A 16,443-nucleotide genomic window follows, 5' to 3' on the forward strand; every position below is an offset into this window, starting at 1 on the left:
AAAAATAAAAATAAAAAAAAAAAAATAAAAAAAAAAATAAAAAAAATATCTTTTTTTTTTATTTCAGTGTTCATGATCATTTTGGGTTTTGATTGATTTAATGTGAAAATATGTATTTTTTTTTTTTTTTAATTTTTATTTAAGGAAAATAAAAAAAATAATATATTTTGTTTTTTTATTTTTTATTTTATTTTATTTTATTTTATTTTATTTTATTTTAAAATAATTTTATTGTGGTGATTGAGTTGAAGTTAAAGTTGGTGATGATGTTGAAGTTGATAATGATTTCAAATAATTATTATGTTCTTTAGTTTGATTATCATATTCTTTTTGTAATTTTTTTAATTGTGATTTTGTAATTTCAACACCTTCCTTATCATGAGTTGGCATACCCAATTCATTGAATTTTGAGTATTTATCAGTTTCATTGATAAAGAGTTGTTGTGGTGGAATTTTTGATTTTTCAAATTTCTCTTTTAATTTTTTTTCTTTTTCTTCCTTGTCAGCTTGTTTCTTCTTTTCAATTTCTTTCTTTTGTTCAATTTCTTTTTTGAGGGTTTCTTTATCTTCAAATTTCCACATTGCAGTTGTTGCGGATTTATCATCAATCTTTACGCCCAATAATGGTAAAACCTCATCACGAAGGTTATCACAAGTTTTAAGGATTGAGGTAGTATCTTTTGCGATTGCAGAAGCACGTACCTCTGAACGGAATTGAGTGAGAGCATTTAAGATTGGAGTCATCTCCTCTTCGATATTACCTTTACCAGCGGAACCGAAACCAATCATTGAAGAGGCGGTTGAAGATTCGGTTAAACCGAAAACAGAGAAAATGTAAGTGATATACTCTGCGATTGCACTAATTAAATTTAATCTTGGATTTGTCTTTTGTTCAGCACATGATCTAATGTAAACATTTGTTTTATTGACGAGATCTGATAAAGTTTTCAAAGCGTCAGAGGTGTTAAAGTTATCAAGAATGAATTGATGAACTTGGTCATTTGCATTTTGAAGATGTTTATTTAAATCCTTTTCAGCTTGAGTCCAAAATTGTGGTAAAGATAATGGAGAATCTCTAAGGATTTGTTTGGCGGTATGGAAGAACTCTACAAAAGTTTTCTCCATTTCAATGGCGTAACCCATGGACTCTGGTGAATAGTTCATGGCTTTATCATATTTATGAAGAATGAAAAACATTCTCATTTGACGTGAAGTATACTTTTCCAAGGCTTGTTTAATTGTGATGAAATTCTTTAAGGATTTTGACATTTTCAAACCATCGATCAATAAATGACCACTGTGTACGAAATAGTTAATCCATTGACGATTGCCATAGAATGCTTCAGATTGTGCCAATTCGTTATCGTGATGTGGGAATTTCAAATCTGAACCACCCGAATGAATATCGATATTGCCACCAAGAAGGTCGGATGCCATTGCTGAACATTCAATATGCCATCCTGGACGACCCTCACCCCAAGGACTATTCCAAACTGGTTCACCTGGTTTAGATTTCTTCCATAATGCAAAATCAAAACCACTACGTTTCTCTGAAACTGCTGATGTTGCTGTTAATGATCCTTCACCCTCTGCTGCTAATTTCTCATTACCAACTGAATTTGGTTCTAATTTACCATAATCATGTGCTTTTGAAAATGCTACTGTATCAAAATAAACTGATCCATTTGATTCATATGCAAATCCATTTGAAATAATCTTTTCAACATATTCAACAATTTGTGGTACATATTCTGTAACTCTTGTTAATGCATCTGGTGGTAATACCTTAAAAAATAAAAAAATAATATTAATAATTAATTTTTTTTTTTTTTTTTTTTTTTTTTTTTTTTTTTTTAGTACAAAATTTACATTTAATAATTTCATATCTTCAAAGAAAGCAGTCTCCCATTTTTTTGAAAGATCACTATGTGAAATACCATTTTCATTTGCACGAATAATGATTTTATCATCAATATCGGTAATGTTCATAACATATTGGATATTGAAACCAAGATAATTTTTCATAATACGTCTAATGATATCAAAACTAATATAAGTTCTAGCATGACCCATATGTGATGCATCATAAACTGTTGGACCACAAGCATACCATGTTAATGATCTACCTTTACCACTTTCATTGAAAACGAATGGTACTTTACCACCTGTTAAACTATTATTAATTAATAATTCAGTTTCTTTGCCTTTAGGTTTAATCCATTCTGGGAATGGTTTTTTTGTACTTGCTGCTGCTGCTGATGTTGATTCTAATTTTGGTGATGAATTTTCAGACATCTTAAATATATTATTAGTTTTTCTTGATTTGGTTGAAAATAAAAAATGAAATAAAAAAAAAAATTTTAAAAAATAAAAAAAGTGAAAAAAAAAAATAAAAAAAAAAAAAAATAAAAAAATAAAAATAAAATTTTAAAATACCACACCCAAAAACAAAAAATTTAAAAAAATAAAAATTAAAACAAATCAAAAACAATTTTCTTATAAAATTATAAAAATAATTATTTCCTTTTCTAAAAAAGTTTTATTTAATATTCCCAATATATTTTTTATTTTATTTTTTTTATTTTAATTTTTGTTTAAGGTTGATTTGAAAAAAAAAAACAAAAAAAAAAAATAAATTTAAATTTGTTTTGGTTTGGTTTGAAAATAAAAAATTACCTTAACAAACACACTCTTGTAATCAAAAAAAAAAAAAAAAAAAAAAAAAATTGTATATAAAATTTTAATTGGTTTATTTATTTATTTTAATAGTGACATTTATTATTTATTTATTTATTTATTTATTTTTTTTTTTAATTTTTTTATTACTTATTGGTTTTAATTTTTTAATTTTCCATTGTTTTCCATTTATAATTGTGTTTATATTGAATTTATTAAATGTTTTAAACCTTTAGATTTTAGAAACATAAATAATAAACCCCCCATTATAATATAAACATATGAAATGGTTCCAGGGAGTGGCACCTCTTGGTTAATACCATTTAACCTTTTAAATCTTAATTTATCTTGACCTAATCTATAATCTTTATAATCAGTGTCTTTTATTAAAATTTCTAAAACATATAGACCATCATTCTTTGGATTTACTACTTTGTGGAAATAAAATAGTAGGTAATTTGCTGGCATTGGGGTGATTTTGGCATATACTTTGCTTTGGATTGCAAGTTTAAGATCATCTAAATTAGAACCTTGAAGCTCAATTCCATGTACTGTGGAGTCATCATGAATTCCTACAAAAATTGATCCACCTATTGAATTTAAAAATCCACAAATCTGTTTAACCAATTCGTCAATATTTACTTCTTTTTTTTTCATACTAACATTTTTATCTTTATTACCTTTTAACTCTAATTCATAGTCCTCTTGAAAATTTGTTTTTTTTCCAAAAACAAATTTATCTTCGCCTACAGCTAACTCTAAACATGTTTAATAAAATTAGTAAATTAATTCTAAAATAAAATTACATGTTACTTACCCATATAATTTTGTAATTCTTCATCATCATTAATATCAAAAATAATTTGTTTATAAACTTTCATAGCAGCTTTGTTTTTTTGGTATTTTTTATCACCAGATTGTAATGAATGAGACCCAATATAAACTTTTGGTTCGTTAGATTCATTTATTAAAGTAATTTTGCATTGATTAAATCCATCTATATCTTCCCAAATAACATTTGTTTTCTTTTTACTTGCAAAAGTGTTGAGGACTCCCAAAGGTGTTTTATTTTGATGTGTAATTTCATCCAATTCTACAATTATACCAAGTACTTCTAATGCTAAAATCGTTACCATTGCATGAGCAAGGTTATGTGTTTTATAGCCTTCTTTAGTTTCAAAAAAACTATTTTTTTTAATAACCATATTATTTTCAGGGTTGGTTGCTTGTTTTAAAAATGTTAATTTTGATCCACTATTTGTTCCAAATTTTATAGTTTCATATTTTAAATCCTCGTAATTAATATATTTACGTAGTTCTTCCATAGTTTTTTTTATTGATAGTTTTTGTGTCATTGTGTTTTTGAAAAATATAAAATAAAAATAATAAATTTTTATTTTGTTTTTTCCATCAAAAAATTTCAAAAAAAAAAAAAATTAAATTTTAATCAAAATTTTTTTTTTTTTATAGAACAAAGATATTTCTTTTTTAAATATTCTCCCCAAAATATTTTTTATTATTTGGTTTTAAATTTTTTTTTTTTGTTATTATTATTATTTTTTTATTTTTTTTTCATGATTTAATAATTTTTATTTCATGAATTTTACAATTTATAATTAATTAAATAAAAAAAAAAAAAAAACGACAATTTAAATTAAAGAATAGTATACAACACAAAAAAAAAAAAAAAAAAAAAAAAAAAAAGTGAAAAACACTTGGAAATAAAATTTTAATTGATTTCTAGGGGTTAACTATTTAAGTTTTTTTTTTTTATTTATTAATTTTAGTAGTGACATTTAAATTTTATTATTATTATTATTTTTTTTAATTCTTAAAATTAAATCTAATTGGTTTTAACAAGATATTAATATCTTAATAACCATTATCTCTTAAGTAATCACCTAACTTTTCAACAATAAGTGCAGCTGATCCCTATTAATTTAAAAAAATATAAAATAATTAGTAGTTATAAATTTAATTGCAAGTTATTATAATATCAATAAAATAATGTTATACATACTGGTTGGACTTTATCATCATAAATGCCAACAATGATTGCTTGGCCTGTTCTAACAAGAACACAACCAGTTGCTCCCTTTTTACCATAGATACTTTGTGGGTCACCCTTTTAAAAATAAAGAAATAAATATAAATGTTAATAATTTATAAAAAAAATTTTCAACCCATATATAAAAAAGTTATAATATTTTACCTTAATACCCATATATTTTACTCCACCAATCAAAGCACCCTTAGCAAATACCTCAGCTGGATTTTTGAATAAAGCAGCTATACCATCACCTTCTGGTTTCTATAATAAAAACAAATAATTAATATTATTATTATTATTATAATAATAATTAATTATCGATAATTACAGTAATATTAATACCTGATGATTTAGCCCAAACACCACCATCATTTGCACCTAAAATTGCTCCTTGAGAAAGTCCTGCACCAGTTAATTGTTCATCGACATATTGTTGCCAGCTCATTTTATTTTATTTGTATGTATATATATTGTATTTGAAGAAAAAAGAAAGAGATAATTAATTTACTTTTTTTTTATGGAATATAAAAAATTGATTTGAAAAAAAAAAAAAAAATTTATTTGAAAGAAAAAAAAAAATAAAAGAAAATTAAATTTAAAAAAAAAAAAAAAAAAAAATTAAATTAATAATTAAAATTGTAATTTGGGTCACAAGTGATTTATTTTTTTATTTTTTTTTTATTTATTTTTTTTTTTTTGAAACTTAATGGGGTTGTGTTGGGTTAGTTGAAAATCATATGATCAAAAGAGATGTTGACCAATAAGATTTAACTGTGATTTTTAAAATTTTTTCAAATAAAAATTTACTTTATTGTGTGCCATTTTTTTTTTTTTTTTTATTTTTTTTATTTTTTTTTTTTTTTAAGTTTTTTTTATTTTTAATTTTTTTTTTTTTTGATTTATTTATTTATTTATTTTTTTTTTTTTATTACAAATAATAATTATTATTTGTAATAAAAAAAATAAATATAAATTATGGCAAAAAATTGGGTTTTAGTTTTAATGGTTAATGAAGTTTTTTTTATAAAAAATGGGTTTGAGATAATTAAATGTTGGGTCAATTTATTTTTAAAAAATTAATTTTAATTGGCAGTGTTTTTTTTTTTTTTTTATTACCCTTTTAAAAATTTCACCAAACTTTTCATTTACCCCCATAATTTTTTTTTTTCAGTGAATTTGATGATTTTAAAAAAATATTTTTACTTTTTTTTTTTTTTTTTTTTTTTCAAAAAAAAAAAAATAAAAAAGATGGTTTAAAAATAAACAATTTTATAAAAGTGAAAGATAAAGAGATTTCATCTCAAAACAAATAGAACCCTCAAAATTATATTATTTTTTTTTTTCCTAATTTTGGAATTACTGATAAAACAGTTAAACCATCTTTTAATAAAAATAAGGTGCACAGTATTTTTTTTTTTTTTTTTTTGTGGGTATTTTTATAATTTTAACGGTATCCAAAATCGAGATTGTAAATAAAAAATTAATTTTAAATCTACACACCCATCCTCACACACACGCGCATAATAAAAAAAAACAGTTCAGTTTAATTTTTTATTTTATTTAATTTTCCAGTTTTTTTTATTTTTTTTATTTTTTTTTTTCCTCCAATTATTTTTTGTTTTAATTATTTCCACAACACCAAATATTAAACAATAGGAATTTTCTATTTGTTGAATTCTTTAATGTTTTTTTAATATTTTCAATTTCTTTTATATTTTGTTGTTGTTGTTGTTGTTGTTGTTGTTGTTGTTGTTTTGATTGTAAAGTTGGAGAAATTAAAATGATTTTATTAGTATCAATTAATAAATTCCAATTAATATTAAAATCTATTGAAGTTGATTGAATCTCTTTTAAAATTAATTCCAAAGATTTTAAATCATAATGTCTATATTGAATGAAAACTAGTGCTTGTTTTGCACTCTCTGAGAAATCACTAAATCCAAATGAAGATTTAAAGAATATTTGATCAGGTGAACTATCAACATAAATTGCTTTTTCAATTTCTTGATCTGTTAAATCAAATTTAATAATTCTATACATTTGAAACATTTTCATTGATAATCTTTTTGTATAAAAATAAATTACTTTATAAAATGATTGAACCAATTCTTTTATTTGAATATTAAATCCTTCCTTTATTGGTAATATAATCTTAATATTTGCACCATCATCATTATTATTATTACTATCTTCATTTTTAATATGTTTTATTATTAAAATTTTGGTTTTTTTAATTATTTGAATAACTTGATCTGATTTTAATTTAATTTCTTTTAATAATTCTAAAAATATATAAAATTCCAAAATTATTATTATTATTATTATTTTTTTATTTTTTTAAAAAAAAATTAAAAATTAATTTCTAATTACTTTTTTCTTCTTCTAAATTTAATTGATTAATATTATTTGATTTATTATATAATTCATCAACATTTAATTTTATAGAATTTATTAAATTGTTTATTTCAATTTCTGTTTCACTCAACTCAAATATACTTTCACTATTTTTTAAGTGTGATGTGGTCATATTATTTTTGTTTGATTATAGTTTTTTTTTTTTTTTATTTTTTTTTTTTTTTAGAAATGAAATTAAATATATTTTATATATTATAAAATAAAAATAAAAATAAAAATAATAATAAACAAAAAAAAAAAAAAAAAATAATTAAAAAAAAAAAAAAAAATAAATAAAATGTCAAAACACCACTTCCACACACTTTAAACAAATAATTAAATTTTTGACATTGTATTTTTTCAAAATAATAATTCCCTTATTTTTTCAAAATAATAATTTCCTTATTTTTTTAAAAAAATAAAATAATAAATAATAAAATAAAAAATGTAAAGTATTGGTTTGTTGAAAATGTTTGATGAAATTATTTGAAAAAAAAAATAAAAAAAAAAATAAAAAAAAAAAAATTAAAAATTAAAAAAAAAAGAGCGCTCTTTGGATGTCAAAAAAAAAATTGTGTTTTTTATTTTTATATTTTTTTTTTTTTTTTTTTTTTTTTTTTTTTTTTTTTTTACACCAACAACCATCTAAAAAAACATTTGTTATTATTTTTAAATAAATAAATAACATGTTGTTTGATTTAATAAATTCATTTTTAAAGAATGGAATAAATAATAGCAATAATAATAATAATAATAATAATAATAAAAATAATTTTTATAATTCTTTGGAGGATGATGATTATTTATTAAATAATCAAACAACCAAAGTATCATTGTATTTGTATTTCTTTATATTTGCATTTATGTTTTTAGTAGTGGATTTAATAATGTTATATTATAAACATAGAGAGAATATAGAGTCAAGAGAAACTGATCTATCTTTAAAATTAAATAAAATGTTAATAGATTTTGAAAATGATAATAAAATAAAATCATCACCAACAACATCTACTACAACAACTACAATAACACCAACTACTACTTCATCATCACAATTAAGACAACCATCAACACCAAAAACAACAACTAAAACAATTAATTCACCACCATCAACACCAAAATCACCACCACCTTTACCATCATTAGAATCAAAACTATTATATAAAGATGATATTAAACAACAATTATCATTAAATGAAGCAAAGAGTCAAATTGATAGTGCTAAACAACTGGATGAATCATTAAAATATAATAGTTGTATTAAATTATATATAGATGGTATCGAGAAATTAATGGCATTATTCTCAAGTTACAACTCTAAAGAATATAGAGATTATATTGATTTTTACCTAAAAAGAGCGGAATATTTAAAAAATGAATTAAAAAAAGGTACAAATTTAAAATCAATAACTAATTTTAATAATTTTTCAAAAGAATATCAAATAAATTATAATAATAAAATTTTAGAACAGCAACAACAACAACAACAACAATCATCATCAACATATAGAAACTCATTAAATTTATCTTCTTCTAAATCAAATTCAACTATAAATAATAGACATTCAATATCTTCATTATCTTCATTAAATTCAACAACAGCAACAACAACAACACCATCAAATACTTCAACAATAACAAGTCCGGGTAATAAATATGGATTACAAAAAAGTTTATCATCAACAACATTATCATTAAAAAAATCATCAAATTCAACCAATTTTCAACAACCTTCACCACCATCAATGGTTATACCAGATATAAAAGGAATTGATAAATCTATGGTAACATTAATTATGAATGAAATTATGGATAGAAAGAATCCTGTTAAATGGGATGATGTGGTTGGATTGGATAAAGTTAAACAATCATTGATGGAATCAGTTATTTTACCAAATTTAAGACCCGATGTTTTCACAGGTTTAAGGGCACCTCCAAAAGGTTTATTATTATTTGGTCCACCAGGTAATGGTAAAACAATGATTGCCAAAGCAGTTGCCTATGAAAGTAAAGTAACATTTTTTAGTATCTCTTCAAGTTCACTAACTAGCAAGTATGTAGGTGACGGTGAAAAATTGGTACGTGCATTATTCGCTGTTGCAACTCATTTTCAACCTTCAATTATTTTCATTGATGAAATTGATTCATTGCTAACTGAACGTTCTTCAAATGAATCTGAGGCATCTCGTCGTTTAAAAACAGAGATTTTAGTTCAATTCGATGGTGCTAGAACAAATGGTGATGAAAGAGTATTGGTAATGGGTGCAACTAATAGACCAGAGGATTTGGATGATGCTGCATTACGTCGTCTCGTTAAACGTATTTATGTTGGTTTACCAGAACTTGAAACTCGTTTACAAATTATTCAACATTTACTAGTGGGTCAAAGACATTCTCTAACCAAACAACAAATTAATTCACTAGCTGAAGTAACTCAAGGTTACAGTGGTTTTGATTTAGCTGCACTTTGTAAAGATGCTGCTTATGAACCAATTAGAAGATTAGGTATAGGTATTAAAGATTTAGAATTAAATGAAATCTCTCTTATTAGTTTTAAAGACTTTGCTAATAGTTTAAAACAAATTAGACCATCAGTAACTTCTCAATCTTTAAAATCTTTTGAAAAATGGAATCAAAAGTTTGGAACTATTTAAAAAAAAAAAAAAAAAAAAAAAAAATAACAAAGTAATAGGATCGATAAAATTAATTAATTTTAAATTTATAAAATTATTATTATTATTATAGTTTATTTTAAAATAACAACAATATAAAATTTGGTAATCAATAAATAATAAAGATTGATTGTAATATAATTTTTTATTTTTTTTTTTTAAAAAGTTTAAATTTTATTTTTATTTAAACCAACTTTTTCTAATTTTCTTTTTAATGTTTGTTGTAACATTTTATTCTTTTTATTTTTATAAAAGTAATAAATAATACAAACTATAATGACTGTTAAGAAAGCAACACCACCAATGACGATACCAGCGATTTGACCTTTAGTAAGAGATGAATTATTTGAACAAATTGAATTTTCAGAATTACTGGATGCTGCTCTTTGATCAATAATGATTGAAAAGTCTGGATCAATAATAACTTTATTCGAATATTGTGGAATTGTAATTCCAATAAAACTTTGAGTTGAATATGAATTTGATATTGGTTTCATTGTTGAATCTAATAATATATTTTCAATTGATTGAACTTTTGAATCGATAATTGCACGTTTAATAAATCTACCATAGACTGAATGATTATCTACTTGAATCTTTATATAATTTGAGTCATCACCACTTGTTGTATTACCAAATTCTTTTGATGAACAAATATCATCATTGTTTTCACTTGATATTAATGATGCTGACATTACAAATTGTAATGTATTTAATGATTGTGAAAATGGATATTTATTAATTTCGATTGTATATTTAATTGATGATGGATTCATTATTAATTGTTGATTTGCAAATTCAACTATACTACTTTTATTAAACCATTCAATTGTTGCACTAATATTTGTAATAGTATTTGTATTTGAATTAACAATTGATGTTTCATATAAATTTTTATTACTTTCGAGTGGTGTAAATATCCATTTATCAAAAGTATATAATTTAATTTGTTCACCTTTATAATTTAATTCTCTTAATGATACTAATGATATTAATGATTTAAATATTATTTTTGATATATTTTCATCACTATCACTACTATTATCAGGTGATGGAATTGGAATTTCAGTTGATGGTGTAGTTGTATTTGTTGATGGTTGTGGTACTATTATAATTTGAGAAGTACAAGTTAAACCAATAAATGGTGGATAACAAATACATCCACCGTCTTTACAAATACCTTGGTTTGAACCTCCACATTCTGGATTACCTTGACATTTTTGTGGTGGGTTTGTTGGTATTGGACTAACTGTTGGTATTGGTGTTGTGGTTGGGGTTGTGGTTGGTGTTGTAGTTGGGGTTGTAGTTGGTGTTGTAGTTGGTTCAATTGGGTCTGTATAATTAAAAAAGAATAGTTTTGGTTGAACTATAAATTCATTTGATTCCATAGATGTTGAAGAACTTGTAATTTTAATTGTAAAAGATTGATTTGTTGATCTAATATTTTCAATATAAATAAAACTATCAAAAATTGTTTTTGGAATAAATGATATATAATTTGCACCATCACCACCATCAGAGTATTTTAAAAGTACTCGAATTGAATTAATATCTCCAATGTTTCCATATGTTAACATTCTACCATAAATCATTAAATTACCACCATAATTTGTAATTGAATTGGTTGATGAGATATATGGTTGATTATTTGTAAAAATACTTGTATTTATTGAATGATCAAAACCTAAATTTATAAGTGATTGAGTTGGATAACCACTATAATAACCTCCATTATTTATAAATCCAAAAACTGATAAAATGATACCATTCATATTACCAAAACCGATTGGTACAGTAGTTGTACATACGAATTTTGTTTTATATTGAAATGGTGTTGAATTTGTTGAAATACATTTATGTATATCTAATTCTAATGTTGTTAAATAAACAATTGGGAATTGATTATCTCTAATACCTGTTTCTTGATCTTCACATTCGAATTCAAATGTAATACTTCTATCACCTAATGATCCAACATCTAAACTACTTTTACTACTTTTAAATGATAAAAGCATTGGTCCTGTTGAATCATTAATACCACCACTACAAATGTTATTAATTGGTGATACTAAAACTATTGATGTATCATTTAAATAGTTTATAAATGGATTAAATTGTGATGACTCTGGATCTTCAGATAATTTAATATAGGAAGCTTGATTATTAAAAGTATCATATAAAATTACATCTGTGATTTCATAAGGTTGTTGAATACATTGTAATTGATTTTCTTCAATATAAATTTCATATTCACCATTCCATTTATCACCTTTGATTGCTTTTGATGGTTCGATTGTAAAATTATGAAGTGAAGAATCGATTGTACCTCTAACTGAAATATAACCATTCTTTAATCCATTTATATTATCTTGAATAGTAACTAACCAACCAAATGTATCTTTTGGTAAATTTGATGGATTCTTTATAATTTTACTAAAAATTGGTCCATATATATCAATATCTATGAAAAAAAAAAACGGTTAATAAGAATTTATGTATCAATATCTGTGAAAAAAAAAAAAAAATAACATACTTTTTGAAATTAAATTTAATTGTGCAGATTGTGGTAGTTCAGAACTAAAGATTTTAATTTCTTTTGAAAAAGTTAAATAATAATTAGCAATACCAGTCATAGTGTTTGCAGGAATATTAAACATTACTTGATATCTATTATCTACCCATTCTGCGAAAATGTAATTTTCTTTAATTTCTCTATTATTTGAATTAACTACTGAATTAAATTGATTTTCAGTTAAAGTTTTTGGATCCATTAAACTAAAACCAATTGATAAATCTTTATAATTATTAATATTTGTAAAATTAAAATAAATAATATTTGAAACTGATTGATTTGTAACATGAACATTATTATATAAAAATGTAATATTAACTAAATCTTGAAAATTAAATTCTAAAAAATAAATATATATATTTTAATAAAGGAGAGAAAAATGTTAATTTTTTTTTTTTTTTTTTTTTTTTTTTTTTTTTTTTTAAAAAAAAAACATACCATTAATTTCAACAGAAGGTAATCGAAATGACTTTTGATTTAAAAATGAAATTGGTAAACCAATGTAATATAAATTAACCATACCAGAAAATGTTAATACTTTCATTAATTTTCCATTTGAATCTTTTCCACCTAATACACCATCATAAATGGTTTCCCAAATTCCATGATAATAATCACCTGATACAATATCGTTTGGTGTTAAAGTAAAGGATGATTTATCGGTATCACCTCTATATCTAATAGATTTAATTGGATATGGACCAATAGTTGATAATGTAAATTGAAGTAAAAATTTAAAGTTACCTAAATAAACAGAGTTGAAATCTTGAATTTTTCCTACGATTGTTTCATTATATGGTACGATATTGATTGGTTTGAATTCAATGTATTTGGAAAAAGAAATACTTATAAAGGTAAATTTCATATAATCAATAAAATATTGATATGTAATTGTTGAAACTGTTAAATTAAAATTTAAATTATTTCCTTCAGTGAATGCATAAGGGAATGGTTCAGCATAATTATTAAATTGATCAGTAGCATCATAATGTATAATTTTAAAATCATAATCCTTATTAAAATTAAGACTAACTGTATAAGTTGTTATTGTTTTATTTTCGAAGATTGGATATGTAATATTATCTGATAATGGTAAAAATGGAGCTATTTTTTTTTAAAATGAAAAATTGGATTAGAAATTTTTTATTATTAATTATTATTAATTATTATTATTATATTTTATATTTACTAGTAATAGAATTTGTAAAATCATAACTATTGTAATTAGGTTGACCATTTTGATAAAATAAAGAATATGAGCCAGGAAGATAGGAAAGACAAGATGCAATGAATTCAATATTACCTAAACTTCCTAAAATTGGTGTGACGATAAAATCAGTGGAACCATAAAATGATAATTGAAAGCTTGGCATATTTGTGATATTTGTTTTTGTAAGTTTGAATTTAATAATTTGACCATAAAATAATGTCATTGCTATTATATCTGTTTGGTTTGGATATAATGTAAAATCTGTAATTTCACTATCAAGAATAGTTGGTGTTGTTTCTTTTTAAAAAAAGATGATTTTTAAAATAAATTTTAATATTATTCTTATTATTTATTATTTATTATTTATTATTTATTATTTATTTATTATTTATTATTTATTATTTATTATTTATTATTTATTATTTATTATATATTATATATTATATATTATTTATTATATTTTATTGATAAATACCATATTTGTATGTTATATTAAATGAAAGTTCATCGCCGTTAATTGGTAAAATAACTTTCCAATTGGGTGTTGTTTGAGTTCTAACAAAAGTATTAATGAATTTGATTCTATATAAATATGTATCTGATAATTTGACAATACTATATGATGGTGCGTCTGATAAAATTATAGGTCTTGGTAATCCATTTAATTTGAAAACTGCTGAATAATATGACATTTCATTGTATGTTATATCATTAATTAATGTAACTGATAGTTTTGATACATCAACAACTTTTTCATTTTAAAAAAAATAAAATGTCATGGTGGTAAAGAAATTATAATTAAAAAAAAAAAAAAAAAAGTTAGGAAAAATCAAATAGAGATTTTTTATATTTTTTATTTTCATTTTTTTTGAAAATAAAAAATATAAAAAAAAAATAAAAAATAAAAAAATTGAATAATTACAGTTGCACGAATAATTTAAATTAATATCAGATTCTGGAAATCCTGGAATTGTTACATTTGAAGTATAGGTTCCTTTTGAAATTTCAATTTCAAAGTTGTAAATAGCAGAATTTTCATTTTTAACAATTGAACTATACACAAAAAAACTTTGAGAATCTAAAAATACTTGAATTGGTGGACCAGTTTGATCAAGAATATTGATAACTAAAATATTAATTGTAATCTTACATTTAAGATCACCAATAGGTGATGGATAGGTATCTAATTCCAATTGGGAATTAATACATGAAGTTTCATACTTTTTTTGACAACTTACACAACAAAATAAATAAAAAATAAAAAATATAAAAACAAGTAAAGATCTTTTATTTATTGTTGTTGCCATTTTTATATTTTAAAAATTTTATTTTTTTTTAAAATTTAAAAAAAAAGACGTAGAAAAAAAAAAAAAAAAAAAAAAAAAAAAAAAAAAAAATACAAAACCAGCTGCTGGATGTTTCGTGTTTATAAAAAAAAAGATTAAATATAAAAAAGTTTTTTTTTTTTGGATATTATTTCCCACCTTTGCATAAAAAAAAAAAAAATACCAGAAATACGTACTCATTTCTTAATAAAAATTTTTTTTTTTTTTTTTTTTTCCAATCAAAAAATTAATTTAAAGAATTTAATTATTTATCCATTACATAAGAAAACCTGTCAATCAAATCACAAATGTTCAAATACCAAACAAAAAATAAATAAATTTAGTTCACACAATAAATATTTTCATTTTTTTTTTTTTTTTTTTTTTTTTTAAATTGAGATCAATTTTAAGAAATTAGTAATAAAGTTGTATTTGTTTATTATTTATTATTTATTATTTATTATTTATTTATTTATTTATTTATTTATTTATTTATTTATTTGTTTTTTTATTTATTTAAATTTGGATATTTTTCAAAAAGTTTATTAATATGACCTCTTTCATATATAAAGGTATTAATATTATATCTTTTGGCTGGGGCAGAATCTTTAACACTATCATCCAAATAGAGGATTTGTTTACCTAATTCTTGAAATAATGATAATTGTTGTCCAATTAATGGTTCACCATGTTTCAAGACTACATCTTTAGTTTCTTGAGGAAAACAAATCTTTATTAGATATTCAATGAAATAGTTATCAGGTTTAGTTGCACCACAATCAAAACTATAAGCTTCTGCATCGAATAATGAACGAAAATGATATTTATCTTCTAAATATTGAATTCTTGATGGAATATTACCACTGAATGCAACTAATTTATAATTATTACCTGGTTTCTTTAATGTATTCTTCATCCAATTCGATAAATCTTCATCGAGAATATATCCACGATAATAAGCTTGTTTAATTAAATCTACATCATAATTTGATGGTACTTTAGATTTCAAATAAATATTCCAAAATTCATTATCACTAATCATTCCTTTTCTTAATTGTTGTGCTTTTTCACTAACTAATTCATCATGAATTAATACTACATCATATCCATATGAACTCCATTCTGCTTTTGCAAATTCTTTTCCTAATAATAATAAAAAAAAAAATAATAATAATAAAAAAAAAAAAATGGAATAAATATTTTTTTTTTTTTTTATTTTATTTTATTTATTTTATTTTATTTTATTTTATTTTATTTTATTTTATTTTATTTTATTTTATTTTATTTTATTTTATTTTATTTTATTTTATTTTATTTTATTTTATTTTATTTTATTTTATTTTATTCTAAAAAAAGAATTTTTACCTGCAGAAAATAATACACCTCCTAAATCAAATGCTATACACCTAAAATTGTTATCCATTGGGAATTCTTTAAAGCAATCAGAGACTGATTGTGAGGAGAGAAAAAAAAAATAAAAATTAAATTAAATTAAAATAAATTAAATTAATTTAAATTTTATTTTTTTTTTTTATTTTTTTTAT

At 22.0% G+C, this 16,443-nt stretch overlaps 7 protein-coding genes across 7 annotated transcripts; 1 reads left to right on the forward strand and 6 right to left on the reverse strand.

Annotated features, from left to right (window-relative positions):
• Positions 1 to 228: 228 nt before the first annotated feature.
• On the reverse strand, positions 229 to 2,295 carry cysS (cysteinyl-tRNA synthetase; the record flags this gene model as incomplete). The annotated part of the gene is made up of 2 exons (XM_632277.1): positions 229 to 1,785; positions 1,870 to 2,295. 2 exons carry the CDS (start codon positions 2,293 to 2,295, stop codon positions 229 to 231), a joined length of 1,983 nt encoding a protein of 660 aa, XP_637369.1.
• A 582-nt stretch (positions 2,296 to 2,877) lies between these two features.
• On the reverse strand, positions 2,878 to 4,031 carry DDB_G0287161 (hypothetical protein; the record flags this gene model as incomplete). Its single annotated transcript, XM_632278.1, has 2 exons — positions 2,878 to 3,434; positions 3,494 to 4,031. The coding sequence occupies 2 exons, from the start codon at positions 4,029 to 4,031 to the stop codon at positions 2,878 to 2,880; spliced, it is 1,095 nt and encodes a 364-aa protein (XP_637370.1).
• Positions 4,032 to 4,548: 517 nt separating this feature from the next.
• Positions 4,549 to 5,171, reverse strand: proA (profilin I; the record flags this gene model as incomplete). The annotated part of the gene is made up of 4 exons (XM_632279.1): positions 4,549 to 4,608; positions 4,697 to 4,801; positions 4,889 to 4,987; positions 5,055 to 5,171. The coding sequence occupies 4 exons, from the start codon at positions 5,169 to 5,171 to the stop codon at positions 4,549 to 4,551; spliced, it is 381 nt and encodes a 126-aa protein (XP_637371.1).
• Positions 5,172 to 6,346: 1,175 nt separating this feature from the next.
• DDB_G0287163 (hypothetical protein) lies at positions 6,347 to 7,253 on the reverse strand (the record flags this gene model as incomplete). Its single annotated transcript, XM_632280.1, has 2 exons — positions 6,347 to 7,008; positions 7,097 to 7,253. 2 exons carry the CDS (start codon positions 7,251 to 7,253, stop codon positions 6,347 to 6,349), a joined length of 819 nt encoding a protein of 272 aa, XP_637372.1.
• A 553-nt stretch (positions 7,254 to 7,806) lies between these two features.
• DDB_G0287165 (AAA ATPase domain-containing protein) lies at positions 7,807 to 9,774 on the forward strand (the record flags this gene model as incomplete). Its single annotated transcript, XM_632281.1, has 1 exon — positions 7,807 to 9,774. The coding sequence occupies one exon, from the start codon at positions 7,807 to 7,809 to the stop codon at positions 9,772 to 9,774; it is 1,968 nt and encodes a 655-aa protein (XP_637373.1).
• A 185-nt stretch (positions 9,775 to 9,959) lies between these two features.
• DDB_G0287167 (hypothetical protein) lies at positions 9,960 to 14,881 on the reverse strand (the record flags this gene model as incomplete). Its single annotated transcript, XM_632282.1, has 6 exons — positions 9,960 to 12,253; positions 12,326 to 12,703; positions 12,803 to 13,468; positions 13,554 to 13,871; positions 14,050 to 14,322; positions 14,497 to 14,881. The coding sequence occupies 6 exons, from the start codon at positions 14,879 to 14,881 to the stop codon at positions 9,960 to 9,962; spliced, it is 4,314 nt and encodes a 1,437-aa protein (XP_637374.1).
• Positions 14,882 to 15,407: 526 nt separating this feature from the next.
• DDB_G0287169 (hypothetical protein) lies at positions 15,408 to 16,322 on the reverse strand (the record flags this gene model as incomplete). The annotated part of the gene is made up of 2 exons (XM_632283.1): positions 15,408 to 16,042; positions 16,265 to 16,322. 2 exons carry the CDS (start codon positions 16,320 to 16,322, stop codon positions 15,408 to 15,410), a joined length of 693 nt encoding a protein of 230 aa, XP_637375.1.
• Positions 16,323 to 16,443: the final 121 nt, after the last annotated feature.

This window comes from Dictyostelium discoideum (assembly GCF_000004695.1).
Source record: "Dictyostelium discoideum AX4 chromosome 4 chromosome, whole genome shotgun sequence".
NCBI lineage: Eukaryota > Evosea > Eumycetozoa > Dictyosteliales > Dictyosteliaceae > Dictyostelium > Dictyostelium discoideum.